We start from the raw sequence: 21,129 nt of genomic DNA on the forward strand, positions 1-21,129 counted from the left end.
GATCAGTCAGAACAGTGGAGCAGGCCGTTGGCAGAGGGCTCCCTGTCATTTTGGACACTTACCACACATGTTGTCAGCATGGAAGGCCCATATGATGATCTATGCCACCCAACACACAAACTGTTTACCCCGCTGCCATCTGGCAGAGAGTATCAGTATCAGAGCTCAGACCTGCAGGCTCACTGACAGTTTCCTATATCTCAGACCTTAAGGCCTACGAACCATTAAGTCCCGCGCTAACTCACTTGTGCTCATCTGACATTTTGTGCTGCTGCTGCTACTCATTCACCAAACACCATAAGTCAGCATATCATGCCGTAACGGTGATATACACTGTGCTCTTCCATACTTACACTGCATATTTAATCATTTTCCTTTTTCATTTTTAGCACCACAAGCCACATGGCTCCGAGTACAACTGTATTTCAGTGACTGTTGGTCTGTCAGTCCACTACTTTGGTCCAGTTAATTAATTACCTCTTGACTATTATACAAACATTCATTTTGTTTATGAATGATAAAACCTGTTGAGTTTGGGGATCTCCCAGTCTGACTCTTTTTGAATATTGCTCACAGCTTCAGTCTTTGATTACAGTCTGGGAATCGTGAAAACAGCCATTTTTGATTAAGATTTGGATTACGCTTTAAGGCAGACCTGCTTGGTTCTTTTCGATGTTAACATGATTAAGTTAGATGTTATATGGCATAAACATTATACCTTAACATCAGCTTGTTAGCATTGCCATTGTGATGACATGAAAGAATATGTTACATCAACTCCAATAAATGTTTAATAATAACACTTTTCAAGCTGAAAATCAGTGCTGTGACCCAGCAGTCATTGTTTTATGTCAAATCAGAATACAGGGCCCAAACAATGACCAAAAAAACCTGTCCTCGTACTTTTTGACTGTTTATGTTCCCAGCCACTCTGTATAATGGCATGAGTGACGTTATATAAACAAGACTTATACCCACACCATCCCTACTTGGACTGATTTGATGTGATTTGATTATTTCTATTCCATCCCACATGTTGTGTTTAATGTAATATATGGATTTTTCTGGCCACACACTCTGGAGTTTTTGTCCAAGGAGTTGAGATGTTGGCCAGTAAGCTTCCTGCTGCCTTCCACCGGACCGAACACACACCCTGTTGGTCCAAATAAATCGGTCTTTCATCCCTGTCTGTGTGTGTGTGTGTGTGTGTGTGTGTGTGTGTGTGTGTGTGTGTGTGTGTGTGTGTGTGTAGTCCAGTACTGTAGGCTCTCTGTGTTGCAGTGACAGACACAAACCAGCTGCCTACATTCCTCTCTCCCCCCCCCCTCTCTCTGCTGACTTCTTACGGTCGAGCTCCCCTCCCCCTACTCGAGTGTCCCACACATACTTCTGTCATGCTATATATATGTATAGCCATCCTTCACACACACATACACACACAATGAAACTAGGCAAGACACAGGTCAAACAATAAAAGTAAAATGAAGGGGGATCTATTGACAGGTATAATATTTGTAATTATGTTAAAATGCATAATCGCCTGAAACTAAGAATTTTGTGTTTCCTCAGAGTGAGTCCTTCCATATTGGTAGAGGGTCCTCTCACATGGAGCCGGCCATATTGCATTGCAATGTTTCTACAGTAGCCCAGGAGGAACAAACCAAACTCTGGCCCTAGAAAGGGAGTTTTGTGTTTTTCATAAGCGGCATCAACCGTGACGTCACCCGTTGGTTTGTGAACTGCCATTCTGAAGCCTGGAGTTCATTATTTTGGCCGTCGCCATCTTGCTATTTGATGCCAGAAGTGACCATATTTGGATGAGCAGTGGAGGAGCGAGCGGTGGATCTGACTCGATCTGATTGGGAACCAAAGGACACTAAGCCCCGCCCACCAATAGCGGGAACCTGACTGCCCCATAGGCCTGTCAATCAAACAGACACGCCCCCCCCCCCCCCCCCCCCCAACAAAAAAAACCACCGCTATTTGAGGGCTAAAAACTAATAAGGGGTGACTTTAGTGAATGACACCATAAACAGATGGAAAATTCATTGACTTTGTATTGCATGAGAGAAGTTGAAGGGGAGTCTACGCAGCTGAAGGCTTTTTGGAACCAACAGTTGTCGGTGGCCCTCAGTGGTTTTGCAGTTTAAAACACTTCCACATTGGCCTCACTTTTCAGACCCAGAAGCTACATCCACTTTTATATATAGGATAGTCTTTGGTTTTTCATGAGTTTCACGCCCACTGTAGATTCTCTTACACACTTGGAAATGGACATTGAAGGGAGGGGTGTTCATTTGGTAGAAATCTGCAACCTCACCATTACATGCTAAATCCTACACACACTGCTCCTTTAAAGCTCCACTTGAAACTCACCCTGATCCTGTGTCTGAGGCAACTGGCATCTCAAAATCCCAACCAGCCAATGAGATGCCTATTTCCACTACGTTTTAGCACATTATCTTAATTTGTCTGTTGTATTTATGCTTTCCACCATTGTTTCCATGACTACTTGTTCTACTGACACCAGTCTCGACTTGATAGCAAGACTTTGTTTATTACTCTAGAGTTTTTTGGCTGGACAGTGTGTACATTTATTTTGGCGTTAAAACTGCAGTAACTGATTTATTGCCTCTTGCGACTAGCAGAAATTACACAAGCTGTAAACACAGAGATATATTGTCGCCTTTTAAGTTGATAGACCAGACTTGTTATCAGATCGTTGCCTATTTACTCATCCAGCAGTTATGCAACATTCATGTGGAGTTGCGTTTCTGTCCAGCAGATTACTGTAAATCTAATATTCACTCTACTTTTAGCACTGTTTAGCTCTCTATTAGTTCCCCGAGGGAAATAACTGGTTGTTTAGCTGCTAAATGTTCCACTATTTTACCAGCTAGGTGCTAACAATGTCTGTCTGTTGTTTGGTGCTGAGCATGTAAAGTACACACTGTATTTTTCTGGTTTTTCACTGAAACCAGTTGCAACAAGACACAATGTGATTGAACCAAAATGGTAAAGTTGGAAGCATAAAATTAAAACAAGTAGCTAAAACTCACTATAAGGCAGTGTAGAGCTGAGCTGCTAAGTCAAATGAACATTTTCTATGGGTTTGTCACTGAGTGATTTCACACTTCACGTTGAAGAAGTCAAAATATTCATTAGTCACTCTAATCTAACCCACAGTTGCCAGAGTGAGTATCTGCAGCACACATGATGTATTTATATTTGATATAAATCTATACTTGTCATTATACTTCAGGAAAAAACTTTACTCTCGATAAAACCAGATATGAGATGATTTTTATGACAAGTTGGCAAATAAATTTACAACAAACCACAAATAGCAATAAATCAGATATAAAATGTAGTTTAAATCTTCAAATGTCACTAAAAGAGGAACAACATTTAGAAAAAAATAAAATAAAAATTCATATACAAATGTTTACATATTTATGCTGTACATAATCACATGAATATAGATCAATATGTGGATTCCCCAGGAACACTTAACATGCTGGTTAGACCAACTTGGTCAGCCAACATGTCCTGTGAGCTGTCCTCAAATTCAAAAACCTCCTCAAACCAAAACTAAACTGTGTTTTTCCCCCTCAGCTGAACATCTAAATAGTTGTTCAGTATTGGGTTTCACGTGGTAGCTCAAATACTTTGCATCGCGGCCACACTTGAACTGAACAAGCCCAGTCCAAACCATGAAGTCTTTTTTTGTTGTGTATATCACACCTTACTCCACTGTACATGCCCTTGTTATTTGTCTAACCCCTTTTCTTCTCGACAGCTCATGTCCAGCTGCAGCTGACCGCAGTCCAAACAGTGACTGACTGTCTGGAAACCTGCTGGACTGCCCACATCTGCTTGACCACAGCAGACACGATCTACAAACATACGCACACACACAAACAAACAGCCACAGTCAGACATGATGAAGTGCGTCCCATTTGACCTGGTGTGGCTACTAACTGCTGCGTTTTACGCCACAGACAGCAAAGAGAGAGAGAGAGAGAGAGAGAAGCAGGGAGAGAGTCCATTCAAAATACCACAATCTAGCTGCAGCTACTTGCAAATTTGCACAAAGTCAATATTTGTACATGTTTATGTCTGTGCGTGTCGACTGGTGGAGTGGCTCTTACAGCGTGGGCAGCTATGGGCAGCCTGATTTAAGAGCTTTTACCATCGAACTCCAACAAATGACCTGCATGACAGACTCGAATAAGTTAGTGGTCATTTATTAGTAGCCTGGATCCTTCAACGAAATAATTTGGCTACTATCACTTCTTCTGCAGCTGATCTTTTAAGTTTTTCTCAAATCTGAAAATTATACAAATCAAAGTTTACATGAAATTTATTTTCCACCAATCTCACATTCAAAATCTGTTCACCAACAGCTGAACCGTTTCAACAGGTTAAATATGTTAATGTGGTGAGTCTTTTAGACTACATGTTGCCTTTGGTAAGGGATTAATTTGTTTTGTAATTTTTTTCTCATAACCAAATTGTGTGTTACTATCAGGTTTTTATTTTCCAAATTAAGGATTTTAAGCAGGGCGGAATTTTAAAATACAACAAAATTAGTGATAGAAATCGTGGTTCATCAAATGCATAACAACAATACAAAGTTAGTTCCTCTAAGAATGATTTTATACTGTATATTTGTGTATGTTTTAAAAATTGTCTTTATTGACCATATCTTGATGTACAACGTATATGGATTTTGTAAAATATCATAATATTGTGAGTTATATCAACCTCATTACTGAGCCATACACATAAGTAACATGTTTCTGTTTTAAATGTTTGAGTTTCCATTGCTTTTACAACTTTGCAATCATGAAACACCAGGCAACTCTTCTGAATCAGCTTCCTGATTGTGAGATCTATCAAGACCATTGTTATTTATATTTTAGCTTCACTTCCAGGAACACTAAAACAATGCATGTGCCTCTACTGCAACCTTCTTTAATTATATCAGTACAGTTGCAATGGTATTAAAATGGCACCACGTCAGTCATTGTTGATTGTTTCACTGAGCACTTTATTCATTTGAATCCTTCTGCCCATGCTCAACCCAAACAATCCCTATCGTCTATAATAACTCATGCTTCCATCATTCATTCATTCTAGTGTAAACATCGCAGTGCCTGTGAGCCGTGACACTGATCAGATGGTGTTTGACAAGTACTCTCCTGAGAAATCACAGTTTACTAGCATCATTCAAAATCAATAGCTTTTATAGCTCGAGTCCTTAATTATTACACAGCTGTCCATCAGCTCTGTAAACTGAAGCTCAACCCAACCACTGAAACTAACCTTCCAATTAGAAGTAGTGACAAACAAGTTCTGACATTTATATGTTACCTTTTTACGTTTGCCTTTTCTTAGCTTATGTTAGCATTGGGTGACACTGACAGCGTTCACGTTTCCCCCGACCATGATTGGGTCTGGTCATTTAAAGCTTGGAAACCACATTGAATCTGTTTCTGGTGGATGGACCACGTCCTCTTTTACTCATCAATACAATCTGCTTTTTGAGTGATCAGGATGTTGCTGGGCGTGATGAGGTTGAGATCAATGTGCACTGATCATAATAGAAAACCATGTTACTCACAGAATCATAGCAACACGGTTTTAGACCGATTAAATCTACAAAACCACAAAAAATACTTGATTCAAAATTACCTGGTGTGTTTACATTTTTAAACTGGCCACCAAAAGTTATGTCAGTTTTTTTCAAGTAGCTTTAAACATCTTTGTTTTTTAGATTTCGTGTTTTTGTTTGCGCATTCCTTTGTTTTTTAATTTGACTGCATAAACAGACTGGAAACTAGAAACGCACATCCCCAGCCTGATTCAAACTGCAATAAGTTAAGTGGTGTGCAAATACAAATGCAGGCACTCAAGTCACCTGTATATCGCTCTCTGACTTCCTCTGAGCAACTGTCAACTCAGCCATTTATATTCTTTACAGGGCTGTTAAAGAGTCTGCGCCTTTTCCTGGAGAGGTGGACTACACCCTGATCGCATGCAGGTCTAACAACTTTTATGAAGAGAACTGTTCACACATAAACCAAATTAATTGCTTTGGCATGTCAGTTTAATAACTTTTGAACCTGGTTTTAACATTGGAGTAATGAGTACATCTCCTGAAACTTTCTTCCAGATATGCAGAGCACAGTAATGCTTGGACTTTGGTCATGGGAAGTAGACAATTAAAAATTGACCAAGGCAGGTTCAAATGGTCAGAGATTTATGCTGACTCCAAAAACAAATTCACGGGGTAAGTGTATAAGCAGGGATACTTAAAACTCTAATATGCATGGACAAAGACCTGAGAATCGTAGTGTGTTCAGTTTTCTTCTTTGTTAACATCCACAGCGGCAGCACTGTGAAGGAGCTGAGGTTTAGTTTTATGGAGAGATTATAACTGTCTAGCAAGAACTGAGTCTTTTGGATATTACATCATTTTGACTTGCTAAACTGTTGAGTGAGACAAAGTAGTCCCTGTCTTGGAGAACAAAGTCCAACCCACTTTTCCAGTCTTTTTAGTAGTATCATGGTCAACTGTGTCACAGGCAGAACAAAGAGCTTTGAGAATTATGATTTTTCCAGCAGTTTTTAGATGAATATCTTTATGGACCGCTTAGAAGTCTACACCGGCTAAGTTTTATACTTGGCTACTTTTATTGCAGCAGCGATCTTGACTGACTTTTCCTTTTGGTTCAACTTCTCTTCCTGCTCTGTCTCCTTTTCCTTCTCCCCCCTGCCCTCTTCGACCTTCTCTCTTTTTCCTGTCCCTTCCCCCACCGCAACCCACCCCCACCCTCTTTTATCCCACTAAGGGTAGAAACACGCCAAATGCAGCGGGGCCACCGGGAACCGCCCACACCTCCCACAGCAGATCGATCATGCTGCCAATCCAGATTACTGCTGCTTCAACTGTTTCTGCTCTTTATCCCCGCAGAGATAAATATCAGATCAGGAACAGATTGTTTGCAGAGAAACATTTAAACAGTGAACAGCAACAGGTACTTTCTGTGGTCGAGTGGTTAAGAGGCTGAAATGCATTTGGGTTCCATGATTTTTTTTTCATGGTTTACTCAGCGTGCTGCAGAGTGTTTACATGTCCTACACAGTGAGTGACTGTGTCTCAAGACTCTATGAGGAGATGAAGAGAACTCAGCTTCACAGCTGCACACTCTGATAGCATGGACACTACTTTCCGTCATGAACAGAGAAAAATAATTATAATAACTTAATTTATAATTTATATAGCACCTTTAAAAACAGAGTTTACAAAGTGCTCTACAGAGAAGCAAAGCATAGTCATATATAACGTCAATACCGGTAAACATTTAAGAAAACAGGGGAACAAAAGAACTGCATAAAAGGACATAAAAAGACGACATCACTGAAAAGCAATTCTATAAAAATGTGTTTTAAGAAGTGATTTAAAAGAAGTTCATGATTCTGCAAGCCTCATCTCCTCAGGCACATTAAGTGCAGTTTCTTATGTAAAAGATTAAATATGATAAGAAAGCAAATAGAAATCAAGTTACAAAGTAATGCAGTTGAACATTTTGTCTGAAATGCTGGACAACTTGATTTTACTCTGTCTATAGCCTGACTTTTGATTTAATTTCTAATTAACTGTTTCAGATGCGGTAATATTTCCATATTTTCAATAAATGCATGCCTCTAAACCATTGTAAAAAAAAAATGTGCTGGGGGGAAAGTCACTTTAAGTACATGTATTTTTGTACTATACAAGTTTTAGGTACTTGTACTTCACTTGAGTATTTCCATTCTACTTCATACTTCCACTACATTTCTCAAGGAAGTATTTTTTTAAAATTTGTATTACTTTTAAGATGAATACTTAACACAGTGGATAAAATAACAAGCTCTAAAAATACAACACAGTGTTAAAGATGATCCCAGCAGTTTCCAAAATATTTGGCTTCTTAGCAGCATATAGTCGAGGTCACATTTTAGATGTCTACGAATTGTTAACAGCTCCACCAAACAGTGATTTTCACTTTGGTTTCATTTCAATAAATGTTCAAATTATGCAAAATCTCACCAAAAATGTTAGAAACAAATCCTAGAACTGGAAACAGATTTTGTCTGTCTGTTTTTTCATCTGTCTTCTCCCAGTAATCATCTGATGACCCCTTATATTTATCTGCTGTCTCAGAATATAAAACTGTAAAGTAATTCAAACTAGCGCCACCTGCAGAAGCTACAACAGCAACATGCTATGCTTCAATATCAATAATTCAATTATGTCATAAATATCAAAATATCATTCAGAGGGACCTGTACTTTGGTACATTTTGCTGCCAATACTCTTGTACTACTTAAGTAGGATTCTCATTTACAATTTTAACTTGTATGTAACTGGGTATTTGTATATTGCTGTGTTGGTACTATTACTTATTCCGCCACTTGTCATGTTTTTTTTTTAGATTCCGTATTTTGGATTTTCTTTTTCAAACATGAAAAAAAAGTTGACTAACACTTTCAATAAATTTGTTAAAAACGCAACGACAGTCGAAATGTTTTTAAAACGTACAAATAATAAAATTATTATTTTGGTTAAAATCTCTGGTGTAATGTAATTACTGTAACATATTTTCCTGCAGCGGGAGAGTAAAGGCCAATCAAGACGGAGTCCTGTAGGAAAACAAACGCTGGGATTGGCTGAGACGCGGCAACGGTTTCAAGGCGCCCTGTGCTCTATCGGAGGGGGTCTTGTGAATGGAATGGGCGCCTGGAAACCGGTGGAATCTGAACGGAGTGAGGAGAGCGATCCTCTGGACTTCCAACCGCCCAGCATGTGAACCGACGCTCTGCGTGAAGCAAAGTCCAAAAAAACGATAGAAATACAGCGTCTTAGTGGTCGTTGTTTTGCGCCAAAGTGACCACGCTTAAGTGTCGAAAACGCCGGGATATTTTTTGCGTTGGTGTTATTTCAAGAAAACGGGACTTTGAAGTGGTATTTTCAGCGGGCTGGGAGTGAAGAGTGGACCGCTTGGAGTCACTTACAAAGACTGTTAAGAAGTCATGACACGACGAACGTTTCACTTGGATTTATCTTCATGAAAAACGGGAGAAAAGTTGATTTCAGCCACTGCGAATTAAATCACTTGGACTGCGGGCTGAGTATTGGGACACTTACTGAAGATTTTCTCCTGTTTTCAGCCGTTTTTTTGAAGTCGCCCTACTTGTATCAAAGTTTTTCCTTCCTCCTCCTCCTCCCCTCCGCCGTCTCTCTCCCCCCCCACCCCCCCTCTCCTCAACTATGGCGGCGGCCAGGTTCACCACTGGCTCCGCGCTGCTGCTGCGGATCATGTGGCTGGCGTGCGGGCTGTGTTTCTCCACCACTTCTGCTCAGCACTACAACAGCGAGAGCGGAATATCCGTCCCGGAGCACGGGTTTTGCCAGCCCATCTCCATCCCGCTCTGCACCGACATTGCCTACAACCAGACCATCATGCCGAACCTCCTGGGCCACACGAACCAGGAGGACGCCGGGCTGGAGGTGCACCAGTTCTACCCCTTGGTGAAGGTCCAGTGCTCCGCGGATCTGAAGTTCTTCCTGTGCTCCATGTACGCGCCGGTCTGCACCGTGCTGGAGCAGGCCATCCCGCCCTGCCGGTCCCTGTGCGAGCGCGCACGCCAGGGATGTGAAGCCCTGATGAACAAATTCGGCTTCCAGTGGCCGGAGCGGCTCCGTTGCGAGGCTTTCCCCGTCCACGGAGCCGGCGAGATCTGCGTCGGCCAGAACGCATCCGAACCCGGCGGCCCGGCCTCGTCGTCCTCTCCCTACGCGCCCGAACCCCTGACCCTTCCCCCCAACATCGGCAGGCCGAACCAGCGCCCGCCCCAGCACAACCAGTACCACCAGTTCTCCTGCCCGCTGCAGCTGGAGGTGCCCAACTACCTGGGCTACAGGTTCATGGGGGTCAAAGACTGCGGGGCCCCCTGCGAGCCCACGAAGCCGACCGGGATCATGTACTTCCGGGAGGACGAGGTGAAGTTCGGCCGGCTGTGGGTCGGCATCTGGTCCATCCTGTGCTGCGTGAGCACTTTGTTCACAGTGCTCACCTACCTGGTGGACATGCGGCGGTTCAGATACCCGGAGCGGCCGATCATCTTCTTGTCCGGCTGCTACTTCATGGTGGCGGTGGCCTACGCTGCTGGGTTTTTCCTGGAGGACAACATTGTCTGCGTGGATAAATTCAAGGTGGACGGCTACAGGACCGTGACCCAGGGGACTAAAAAGGAGGGCTGCACCATCCTCTTCATGGTGCTGTACTTCTTTGGTATGGCCAGCTCCATCTGGTGGGTGATTCTGTCCCTGACTTGGTTCCTCTCCGCCGGGATGAAATGGGGCCACGAGGCCATCGAGGCCAACTCCCAGTACTTCCACCTGGCCGCCTGGGCTGTGCCGGCCATCAAAACCATCACCATCCTCGCCATGGGCCAGGTGGACGGGGACGTCCTCACCGGGGTGTGTTTCGTCGGGATCTTCAACGTGGACGCCCTGCGCGGCTTCGTGCTGGCTCCGCTTTTCGTCTACCTGTTTATCGGCACGTCCTTCCTCCTGGCCGGCTTCGTGTCCCTGTTCCGGATCCGCACCATCATGAAGCACGACGGCACCAAGACGGAGAAACTGGAGAAGCTGATGGTGCGGATCGGCGTGTTCAGCGTGCTCTACACGGTGCCGGCCACCATCGTGATCGCCTGTTACTTCTACGAGCAGGCCTTCAGGGAGCACTGGCAGCGGACCTGGCACATGCAAACCTGCAAGCGCTTCGCCGTGCCCTGCCCGGTGCACAACTTCGCCCCCATGACCCCGGACTTCACCGTGTTCATGATCAAATACCTGATGACCATGATAGTCGGGATCACGTCCGGCTTCTGGGTCTGGTCCGGGAAGACGCTTCAATCATGGCGGAGGTTCTACAAGCGCCTTAGCAACGGTAACCATGGAGAGACGACGGTGTAGAGTTCGGAGGATTTAAAGGCCGCGGAGTTCCGGATATAACAACCTGAAAATGAGGTCAAATAGCTTTCATTTTAATACTTTTGGATGTATTTTGTGATCGGATTTTTTTTTTTTTGTGTGTCCCGAGTTGTGACAGCAATTCAGGCTTTTGGACACAACCAAACTTTTATCTATATCTCTTAGAAGTTGGATAAACTTTCACAATATATATATATATATTTTTTTCTCTCTTTTTTTTTTTGTCACCATCAAACAGCCCACAATCCAGTTTTTTTTTTTTTTTTTTGCATCTTTTGGATTAAAAGGCTATACTGGTCCCTGGGCTGTAATGCCCAGACTGGTGAAGTTACTCTCTGCATATTATTGATTATATTCGTTATATTACAATTTGAATGTACTTCCTGTCCACTCTTTTCAGACTTTTTCAGTGGAAAACAAACTGTTACAGAAAAGACTAACGAGTCAAACTGTGGCCCTCTCTCCATGCTGCAGCAAACAGGTCCAAGGTTCGCTCCCTGCAACAGCCCCACCCTCTGACTGTGAATTCATTGATTTGGGACGCCTGGATTTTACATGTACATTTTAAGTAACTCTGCTTTTAGCGAAAGACTGAAAAGCTTTAATTCACGTGTTAGACTTTGCAGGGTACAATCTCATCTGTTTCAGTAGGAGGAATTGTTCGTCATCTCCACCTTTTGTGCCAAGTGGCTGCCCAGAAATCAAAACTTGTTTTCAGTTAACTTGTTAACTTTTATATATATATATATATATACATATATATATATATATATATAAATATATATATTTGTTCCTGTATTGAATGTTCACTCCGAAGGTGAATGAAGTTACATATTGGTTTGCACAACTATTCTTAGTGTTAAAAATGACTGATACGCAGCACATTGACCTGGATCAAACATTTAAAGAGACCACACACACACACACACACACACACACAAAACCTCCTCCTCTGTAATTGAGACACAACAGCTCATTGTTTGTCTCTGTGTGTGGTCTCTCCACTGTTGGATTCCCTATTAGAAAGACTTTTTGAGCTTTTAATTCACCAAAAGCACTTTTTCATAGATCCAGATTTAATCTGGGAGTGCAAATGGGTGACTCTGGATTTTTGATGTTATTTTATCCTGGACAAAGGTGACTATACACACTTGTACTCTGCTTGTTGTAAGTCAATTCGCCTTACTCCCTTATCTTTTCACTTCAAGTGTTAAACGGTTGTCACAAGCAGACTGAACATTTTAAGTTTTTTTACCGAGTTATTATTTTAGTGTCTTGGCTGCCCTCAAACAAGTCTTCAAAAAAAAACAAAAAAACACAGAGAAACTGCATGTATTTATTTTGAATCTGGAAACAGGAGTTACATAGGATGCTCTAAATTAGGAAAATGCAAGGAAAGAGGTCAGAGGTCATAACCATATGGGAAAATTTGTCTCCAGCAGATCTGGGACAGACTCACTTCAGTTTAACGGGTTACAACAGCAAAATGTTCTCTGTATCTTGAGGAAACTTTCACATGAATTCGAATAGTCTTTTTTTTTAAGCAACTTAAATACAGTTGTGGAAAAACTGTCAGCTCTTATCATTTAAATTATAGAGTTTTAGGATTGAGGATCCTTGTTTACTTTCTGTAGTGTTTTTTTGAAATCTGTGTGGAAATGATTTGTCCCCTTGGTGAGCCACTGTTACTAGTAATACTCTGGCCATTTGAATTGAATGAGAAAATCACAGTTCACCTCCCAGACTAGATAATGAAATCAGCAGGAGACCTTGTGGGGAAGCAGAAAACATGTTTTTTCCCCGACTGAGTCAGCTGCCAGGCAGCATGTGTTTGCCAGGAGCTTTTGTTTCTTGTCATATAGTGCATATAAACAATGAATGGGAACACTCTGCAGCAAATGAGGGACAACTCACAGCTTTATGACCTGATAGACTCAGTGTTCTAGTTATTTTAATTTGTAGAGCTGTGTCCTGAATCCACATATTAACACTAAAAATGCATACTTTTGTACCAGTCTTCATAGTATACTTTAAAGCAGTTTGTATATAAAACATGCCAACTTTTCCCACATGAATGTACAACATATCTCAAAGTTTGTGTCGCAGTTAGGTATCAGGTCAACGCTTCACTACACTCATCCATCTTATTTTTTACTCAAGAAGGCAAAGTAATTCTGTGACACTCTTTCATACAGCTGAGATCTGCCAGGATCAATGACACCTTGTACTGTTTTCAGAAGGAATATAAATGTTTGTGTCTATTTTTATCACAACATATGCAAACTATCAAGTAAACACAGAGTCAGATTTTTAAAGGTATAATGTATTTATGGGGGATACTCTCTTTTTTGTGTCTTTTTTTTACCTTTTTTTAATTATTTTGTTTATGAGTTAAGCCGGTTGTACGTGTACAGTTTGAATAAAATTGATAAAGTTTGTAATGTGTTGACCCCTGTGATTTGTGGTCAGAGAAGAGTTCAGCAGTGAATTCTTGACCTTGGAAACAACAGTTGACAAAACAATCTCAGTGGATGCTGGGTGCAGATTGTTTTGTCAACACGATGTGTGGTGTTTATTGTTAAATAAATGCTGGCAGCTCATAAGCAGGGATTTGCCTTCACATCACAACCTCAGAGGCCTCGTTCAGACTGTTAGCCCAAATCTGTTTTTTTTTGCCGAATCCAGATTGTATCTGGATAAATATTTTTAAATACTAGACTGTAAAAAAAAAAAAAACGACAGCAAATGGATATAACCACATTTGGAAGTGGTTTGAAAAGCAATTCCAATTGAATTTTTCTACAATCTGGATGCTCTGGTGGCTCACACCAGATTTCATGGTCACACAACAATGATGACGTCATTTTCAGAGTGACAGAGTGAGAGGAATCTTTGCTACCATGAGCAGAGTGCTATTAGAGAGTGGACATTTTGGCACCATGGAGGACAACGACAACAACAGTCCACAGACGGACGCCAAAATGAATCGTCTGCTGGCGCTTTGCTCCTGTTTTGGAAAGCGCCGTCACCAGTGTAGCTACATTGTCACCCCAGCAACCAATGCAGTGATGTCGGGACACACCAAATCTGATCTGCTCACTTGCAAAATAACAGTACGGACACAGATCTGATTTGAAAACAAATCCAATTTGCCTGCAACCTGAACAAAGCCAGAGAGATTCTTTTTGGGCTGCAAATAACGATTATTTTTTACTATCAGTTAAAGTGTTTATTATTTTTTTTGACTAATCAATTAGTTGTTTAGGCTTTAAAGTGTCAAGAAATGGTAAACAATTGGTCGACCGGTGTATCCTAAAGCACAAGGTAAAGTTCATAACCAAAAGATGATCAGTTTGTTATCATAGGGGACTAAAGGAACCAGAAAATATTCACATTTAAGAAGCTGTAATCTGAATTTTGTTCATTTTTTTTTTTTTTAATAAAAAAATTGTCAAAATGGTTTTTGATTATCGGCAACTAATTGTGAACACAGTTCATATACAAAGAATAACTTGACTCCTTTCATTGGCTGTGCTGTTTTTTGTTATTATTCTTAATGCAACACAATAGGAAGTTTTGCTGCTTTGATTCTACTCGATCAAGTTTTTCTGGATTAATGTTGTCTGCTGTCTAACTTCACTTCATGCCACATTTGTATTGCTTTTATATTTTCATATTGTTCACCAAAACTGGCCCCATCCCCAAACAGATCAATGTAAACCTTCTGACTCAATTTCAGAAGTGAGTGATGATGTTTTCCAGTCCAACACCAGCTATAACCTCCTTTTCTGAACATGCGGTATGAATTTATGATTCTGCAGCGTCCTCTACAGGCAGACAAACGAAAAGGACACAACTGGTTGATTCCAGGGAGAGAATCACTGCTGCAGATCTGACAAGGCAGCAGCACCTCATTAAAATGTACTGAGGGGGATTATACAGCCACAACACAGTGTTGATAATTAGCATCCATGCTAATTGAAAAATATTCCACTCTAGGCCTCATAAGACTAGTTAGAGCTCCATTAATTACATATTTGTAAACACGACAAATAAACACTGACCTCTGGTGGTCACAACTACTACATGCACTGCTTTGCTGTCATGTTAAGTCATGTCAACTTTACATTTATCAGAAGGTCATGTTAATTTACAGTTTTCTCCATTATTATAAGACAAAATGTTCCGTGTTTAGAGTGGGTGACACAACAAAACTGGATTTACAGTTGCAAGCAGCAAGTTCCTGCTCCAAAGTGTGCTGTCTTCTCAAAACACTTCACACAATTAAAACCACATGATGGTGTTCACGTTAAAAGAAAACCAACGACACTCATCCAAGATGGCAGCAACAACAACAAACGACTTTGATCCAAAGCATCTAATAAATATTTACACATGTAATGAGTGATGATAAATACAGTGGGGGAAAATGCATCGTGTACGTTTGTGATTAAATCTGTACAGAGACATTTCATTTAAATCTCACCAAGTGTAATATTCTCACAGACAGCTTGATAAAACAGTTTTACGTTGTCAAAACTTCAGGTGAACAAACAAAATATGCAACAAACAATTGGTTGGTTTTCCTGTAACCTGTTGCAGTTTGAGAGAAAATGTAAAATATATTTAGTAGCCAATTTTTGATATGAACATGCAATTGAATTTATCATTTAAGAAACATGACAGAAAATTGATGTGAATGCTATCAGTAATAAGAACTTGAGCTCTACTCGAGAAATGAGCCTGTTTATTTACTTAAAATGACTGTTATTATCAAAATGTATTGTACATTTAAAAAAATACTGTGACCAAATGATTCATTCATATGGGGACGTGTTTGGCTGTAGTATATTGTTTTGGTAGGCAGATGCTAAAACAATACTTAACTGAGAGTTGATCATCCACGGAGTAAAAGAGAAATCCGTTGTTGCATATCACTCATACAGTCAGGGAGATTTTCTGCAATGTTACTGATACAAAAACATCCACATGGCACTAAATCTACTTTGCACCTTTTTGTATTTTGTGCACATATTATAAATATATGATGTGCAGAGCTTTCTAGATTCTTTCTCTTAGCAAATCTTAAACCAGAACTCAGAGACAAATGTTTAATGTTACTGGTACATAAAAAATCCACATAGCACTAAAACTAATTTGCACCGTTTTGTAATTTTCAGACATAATTCTCTTTGTCAATAAACTTTGAACCACACCGTGGAGACGAAGGTCCAATGTTACTCTCCTACAGCGAAGAGATGCTCTAAAACAAGACTTACTGAAGACAAATATTTATTTTCTATCAAACAGAAATCTTTTACAAGAATGCCTTATCTTTGGTAGCTTCAATCCGTACATGAAGGGAGTGACCATAGGTTGACAAACAAAAATATACACAGATAAAATGATACGCATGTTATGTGGTAACTGAGAGGCTTCAAACTTAGAATCAACAAAGTGAAAAATGCAGCCAAGAAACAAGTTTGACACAGAGACAATCTGAGGAGCACAAGTGGTGACTGCTTTTTGCTTGTTTTCTTTAGATGCAGTCAGACAAACCATTAAAATCTTCATGTAAGAGACTGAAATGAATACGACTGGAATGAAAAAACTTACAAATACATAAAATATGTCAGCTATGTAGCTATGTAGGGGAACTGAACAAGCAACTTTAGCTACTAAGTAGTGGTCACAAAACACTTTGTCAATGATATTTCCACAAAATTTCAAACCAATCATGAATGAAAAGGAGAGTATAAAATTAGCAAATGAAAACATCCACACAAGCACAATGATCAGAAATACCCTCCCTGTGCTCATAATGACATTATAGGATAAGGGATAACAGATGGAGATGTATCTGTCATAGGCCATGACTGCTAAACTGCAGAACTCCACAGAAGCACATGTATAGATGCAACACATCTGCAGAAAACACCACGACAGGGTCACTTCATGGCTTTCTGACAGCATTTGGGAGAGAATAAGAGGATACAGTGACGTGCTGCCACCTATCTCATTCACAAATAAACTACAGAGTAGTATGTACATCGGCTCATGCAGCTTTTTGTCCACATATATGACCACAATGAGTACTGTGTTGGCCACACATATAGACAGGTACCATGACAGGATCATGCTAAAATACAGGTATTTTAACTCTCCTATGTTACCATAGGCAGCCAGCACAAAAGATACAATCTCACTTGAGTTCTCCATGTCTGTCTGTCTGTCTGTCTGTGTGTGTGTGTGTGTGTGTGTGTGTGTGTGTGTGTGTGTGTGTGTGTGTGTGTGTGTGTGTGTGTGTGTGTGTGTGTGTGTGTGTGTGTGTGCGCTATGGGTGTCACACAGAGAAACGGAGACAAGCTGGAGAAAATAGCTCAGTGAACAAGAGTAAGCAAAAACTCTTCTATACTCTTTGAATGCTGTTTTAGTCTTTCATAACTTAATCCTTCTTCTCAGCAGTTGTGTTTCAGTCACACGTGATAAAATAAATGCAGATACCAAGACACATAGCAGACAATAAAAATTCACATTTGCGCAAAAGATTCAAACTCAGAGATATCCCAGTTGTCAAGGTATACAGGACAACATGAGGGCATGCAGTTACCCTCACAACTGCTATACCGAAGCCTCTGCTTACATTTATACAGCTGAGGTAAAGAGGTGAGGAGAACGCAGCAGATGGGTTGGGCTGAACGAGAAAGGCAACGCTAATACAAGCTGAAAATACTTTTTTTTTTAAAAGACTTTTCTTTTTTTTCTTTTTTTTCATGGCACACACTATTGATTGATTATTTTAATGATTGCGCCACGCATAAACACTATGCCCAGCCAAAATAGGTTTACAAGACAGTAAAGACACTAAAGAAAGTACAGTACAGATTAGTAACAAAAAAATTACCAGAGTAACAACAAAAAGTTCAAAAATCTAGTGATTTTAAACAAATAGATCCATCTGATGTTTTTTCCAAGCTTTAGCAACAAATGTAAGCAATTTATAAATGATAAAAACCCAACCAACCGTTTCATTCTGTTATCATCAGTGAACCAGAACATTTCTAGGTTTTAAACCTTTTGTCAACATATATATTCTTAATGATCAAAAAAGGACAAAAATAAACTTTCTTCCTTCTCAACTTCTCTTAAAAACCAATATAAATCACATAATCTGTTGTCCTCTTTGATATTTTTGAATCTACCAACTTTAAGGGCCAGAGGAAGGACTGTGAGGAAGGACAACTGTGCCACTAAAGATCTTTGGTTCCTTGATAGATCAGGCCCAATTTTTTCCTGATTTAAGTGTTTGTATGTGTGTTGAGTTTGTAATTTAGGATTTATAGCAGAATATCCGTTGAAAATTTGTCTTTATACATAACAAGTAACTTTCTTCTAATTGGTTCAATATTGCATGATGAATTATTGTTTTACATGTATTGTAATTCAAATACCCCAAAAAACAGTTTGAAGCTGTGCAGCCCATGGAGAGTTTTGCAATTTACTCCAAAGAAAATCTCTTCTTACTGACCTGCCAGTTTTCTGTCATATTCGGCAAACAGTTCCACAGTCCTGTCGTCATTTCACAGGTACCCTTGTTTTAATTTAATTGCAAGTGCAAAATTGTTAAATCATCACACCACAGGTCTTACCAGATATCATATAGCTGGAGAGGAGCATAACCTGAGTGGTTCAAATTTCTTTAAAGAAGTCCATTGAATTTCCATTGGAAGATATTCCATTTTAGAGTTGTGGAGTGTCAAACATAGTGAAATTGCTCCATTAAGAATGTATTCATGGTAGAATTCATTACACAACAGTCCCATTGAGTGTTTTATCTCCAAGTCAAGCCAAAAGTGGAAAGTAAGATACAACAACTACAATATTGATTTTCTGCTTTCTCTTGAATGTGCTCTTCCTAATTGTGTTTGAGAATAAAGCAAACAAAGTTTTTGAATGTTTCCAATATCCAAAACTAAGTACAAGAATCAGCAGGTCACACTTTAAAAAAATCTGAATGTGCCAAGAAAGTTGCAATGGGTGCATTTCTATTAACGACTTTTCTACTTGTTGTTTTTATGTGATGGTTGTGTGAAGACTGGAGAGAACTGTGTGAAAAGTACCAGACAGCATTAAACGTTAAGTGAAAGCTTTTGAAGTTTTGATGGCTACAACACGTCACTTGCAGTTTTTCAACATGACTGGCAGAGCTGCATCAGTACAGCAGAGAGAAGCTGCGATGGTAGACAGTGTTCATACTGACCCCTGGTGGCCACAGCTAGAAATAGATGCAGGAGCAAAATCAAACCCTCTCAATATTTCAGCAACCATATTTCTCTAAATCAGATTTGTATGGGTGTTTGGGGATTACACTTTCTTCATTATTAAAATATGGAAAAAAGTTTGGTTTGCATGGTGTATTGTACAACCCTGTCGGCAGTATTTTTGCAACCTATAACCTGTTGCAGTTTGAGAGAAAATGTAAAATATATTTAGCAGCCAATTTTTGATATGAACATGCAATTGAATTTATCATTTAAGAAACATGACAGAAAATTGATGTGAATGCTATCAGTAATAAGAACTTGAGCTCTACTCGAGAAATGAGCCTGTTTATTTACTTAAAATGACTGTTATTATCAAAATGTATTGTACATTTTAAAAAATACTGTGACCAAATGATTCATTCATATGGGGAAGTGTTTGGCTGTAGTATATTGTTTTGGTAGGCAGATGCTAAAACAATACTTAACTGAGAGTTGATCATCCACGGAGTAAAAGAGAAATCCGTTGTTGCATATCACTCATACAGTCAGGGAGATTTTCTGCAATGTTACTGATACAAAAACATCCACATGGCACTAAATCTACTTTGCACCTTTTTGTATTTTGTGCACATATTATAAATATATGATGTGCAGAGCTTTCTAGATTCTTTCTCTTAGCAAATCTTAAACCAGAACTCAGAGACAAATGTTTAATGTTACTGGTACATAAAAAATCCACATAGCACTAAAACTAATTTGCACCGTTTTGTAATTTTCAGACATAATTCTCTTTGTCAATAAACTTTGAACCACACCGTGGAGACGAAGGTCCAATGTTACTCTCCTACAGCGAAGAGATGCTCTAAAACAAGACTTACTGAAGACAAATATTTATTTTCTATCAAACAGAAATCTTTTACAAGAATGCCTTATCTTTGGTAGCTTCAATCCGTACATGAAGGGAGTGACCATAGGTTGACAAACAAGAAGATACACAGATAAAATGATACGCATGTTATGTGGTAACTGAGAGGCTTCAAACTTAGAATCAACAAAGTGAAAAATGCAGCCAAGAAACAAGTTTGACACAGAGACAATCTGAGGAGCACAAGTGGTGACTGCTTTTTGCTTGTTTTCTTTAGATGCAGTCAGACAAACCATTAAAATATTCATGTAAGAGACTGAAATGAGTACGAATGGGACTATGAAACTCACAAATACATAAAATATGTCAGCCATGTAGCTATGTAGGGGAACTGAACAAGCAACTTTAGCTACTAAGGAGTGGTCACAAAACACTTTGTCAATGATATTTCCACAAAATTTCAAACCAATGATGAATGAAAAGGAGAGTATAAAATTAGCAAATGAATACATCCACACAAGCACAATGATCAGAAATACCCTCCCTGTGCTCATAATGACATTATAGGATAAGGGATAACAGATGGAGATGTATCTGTCATAGGCCATGGCTGCTAAACTGCAGAACTCCACAGAAGCACATGTATAGATGCAACACATCTGCAGAAAACACCATGACAGGGTCACTTCATGGCTTTCTGACAGCATTTGGGAGAGAATAAGAGGATACAGTGACGTGCTGCCACCTATCTCATTCACAAATAAACTACAGAGTAGTATGTACATCGGCTCATGCAGCTTTTTGTCCACATATATGACCACAATGAGTACTGTGTTGGCCACACATATAGACAGGTACCATGACAGGATCATGCTAAAATACAGGTATTTTAACTCTCCTATGTTACCATAGGCAGCCAGCACAAAAGATACAATCTCACTTGAGTTCTCCAT

The 21,129-nt window shown here is 39.9% G+C and overlaps 3 protein-coding genes across 3 annotated transcripts; 1 reads left to right on the forward strand and 2 right to left on the reverse strand.

Moving 5' to 3' along the window:
- Positions 1–8,732: 8,732 nt before the first annotated feature.
- On the forward strand, positions 8,733–14,507 carry fzd7a (frizzled class receptor 7a). Its single transcript, XM_069154690.1, has one exon. The coding sequence runs from the start codon at positions 9,320–9,322 to the stop codon at positions 11,027–11,029; it is 1,710 nt and encodes a 569-aa protein (XP_069010791.1). The 5' UTR covers positions 8,733–9,319; the 3' UTR covers positions 11,030–14,507.
- A 1,832-nt stretch (positions 14,508–16,339) lies between these two features.
- On the reverse strand, positions 16,340–17,266 carry LOC138201638 (olfactory receptor 7G1-like). Its single transcript, XM_069155257.1, has one exon. The coding sequence runs from the start codon at positions 17,264–17,266 to the stop codon at positions 16,340–16,342; it is 927 nt and encodes a 308-aa protein (XP_069011358.1).
- A 2,936-nt stretch (positions 17,267–20,202) lies between these two features.
- LOC138201639 (olfactory receptor 13C8-like) lies at positions 20,203–21,129 on the reverse strand. The gene has a single exon (XM_069155258.1). It carries the CDS (start codon positions 21,127–21,129, stop codon positions 20,203–20,205), a length of 927 nt encoding a protein of 308 aa, XP_069011359.1.

This window comes from Embiotoca jacksoni, unplaced genomic scaffold, assembly GCF_022577435.1.
Source record: "Embiotoca jacksoni isolate LCO1_2020_lvr unplaced genomic scaffold, fEmbJac1.0.p SCAF_2, whole genome shotgun sequence".
In the NCBI taxonomy this organism is placed as follows: Eukaryota; Metazoa; Chordata; class Actinopteri; family Embiotocidae; genus Embiotoca; species Embiotoca jacksoni.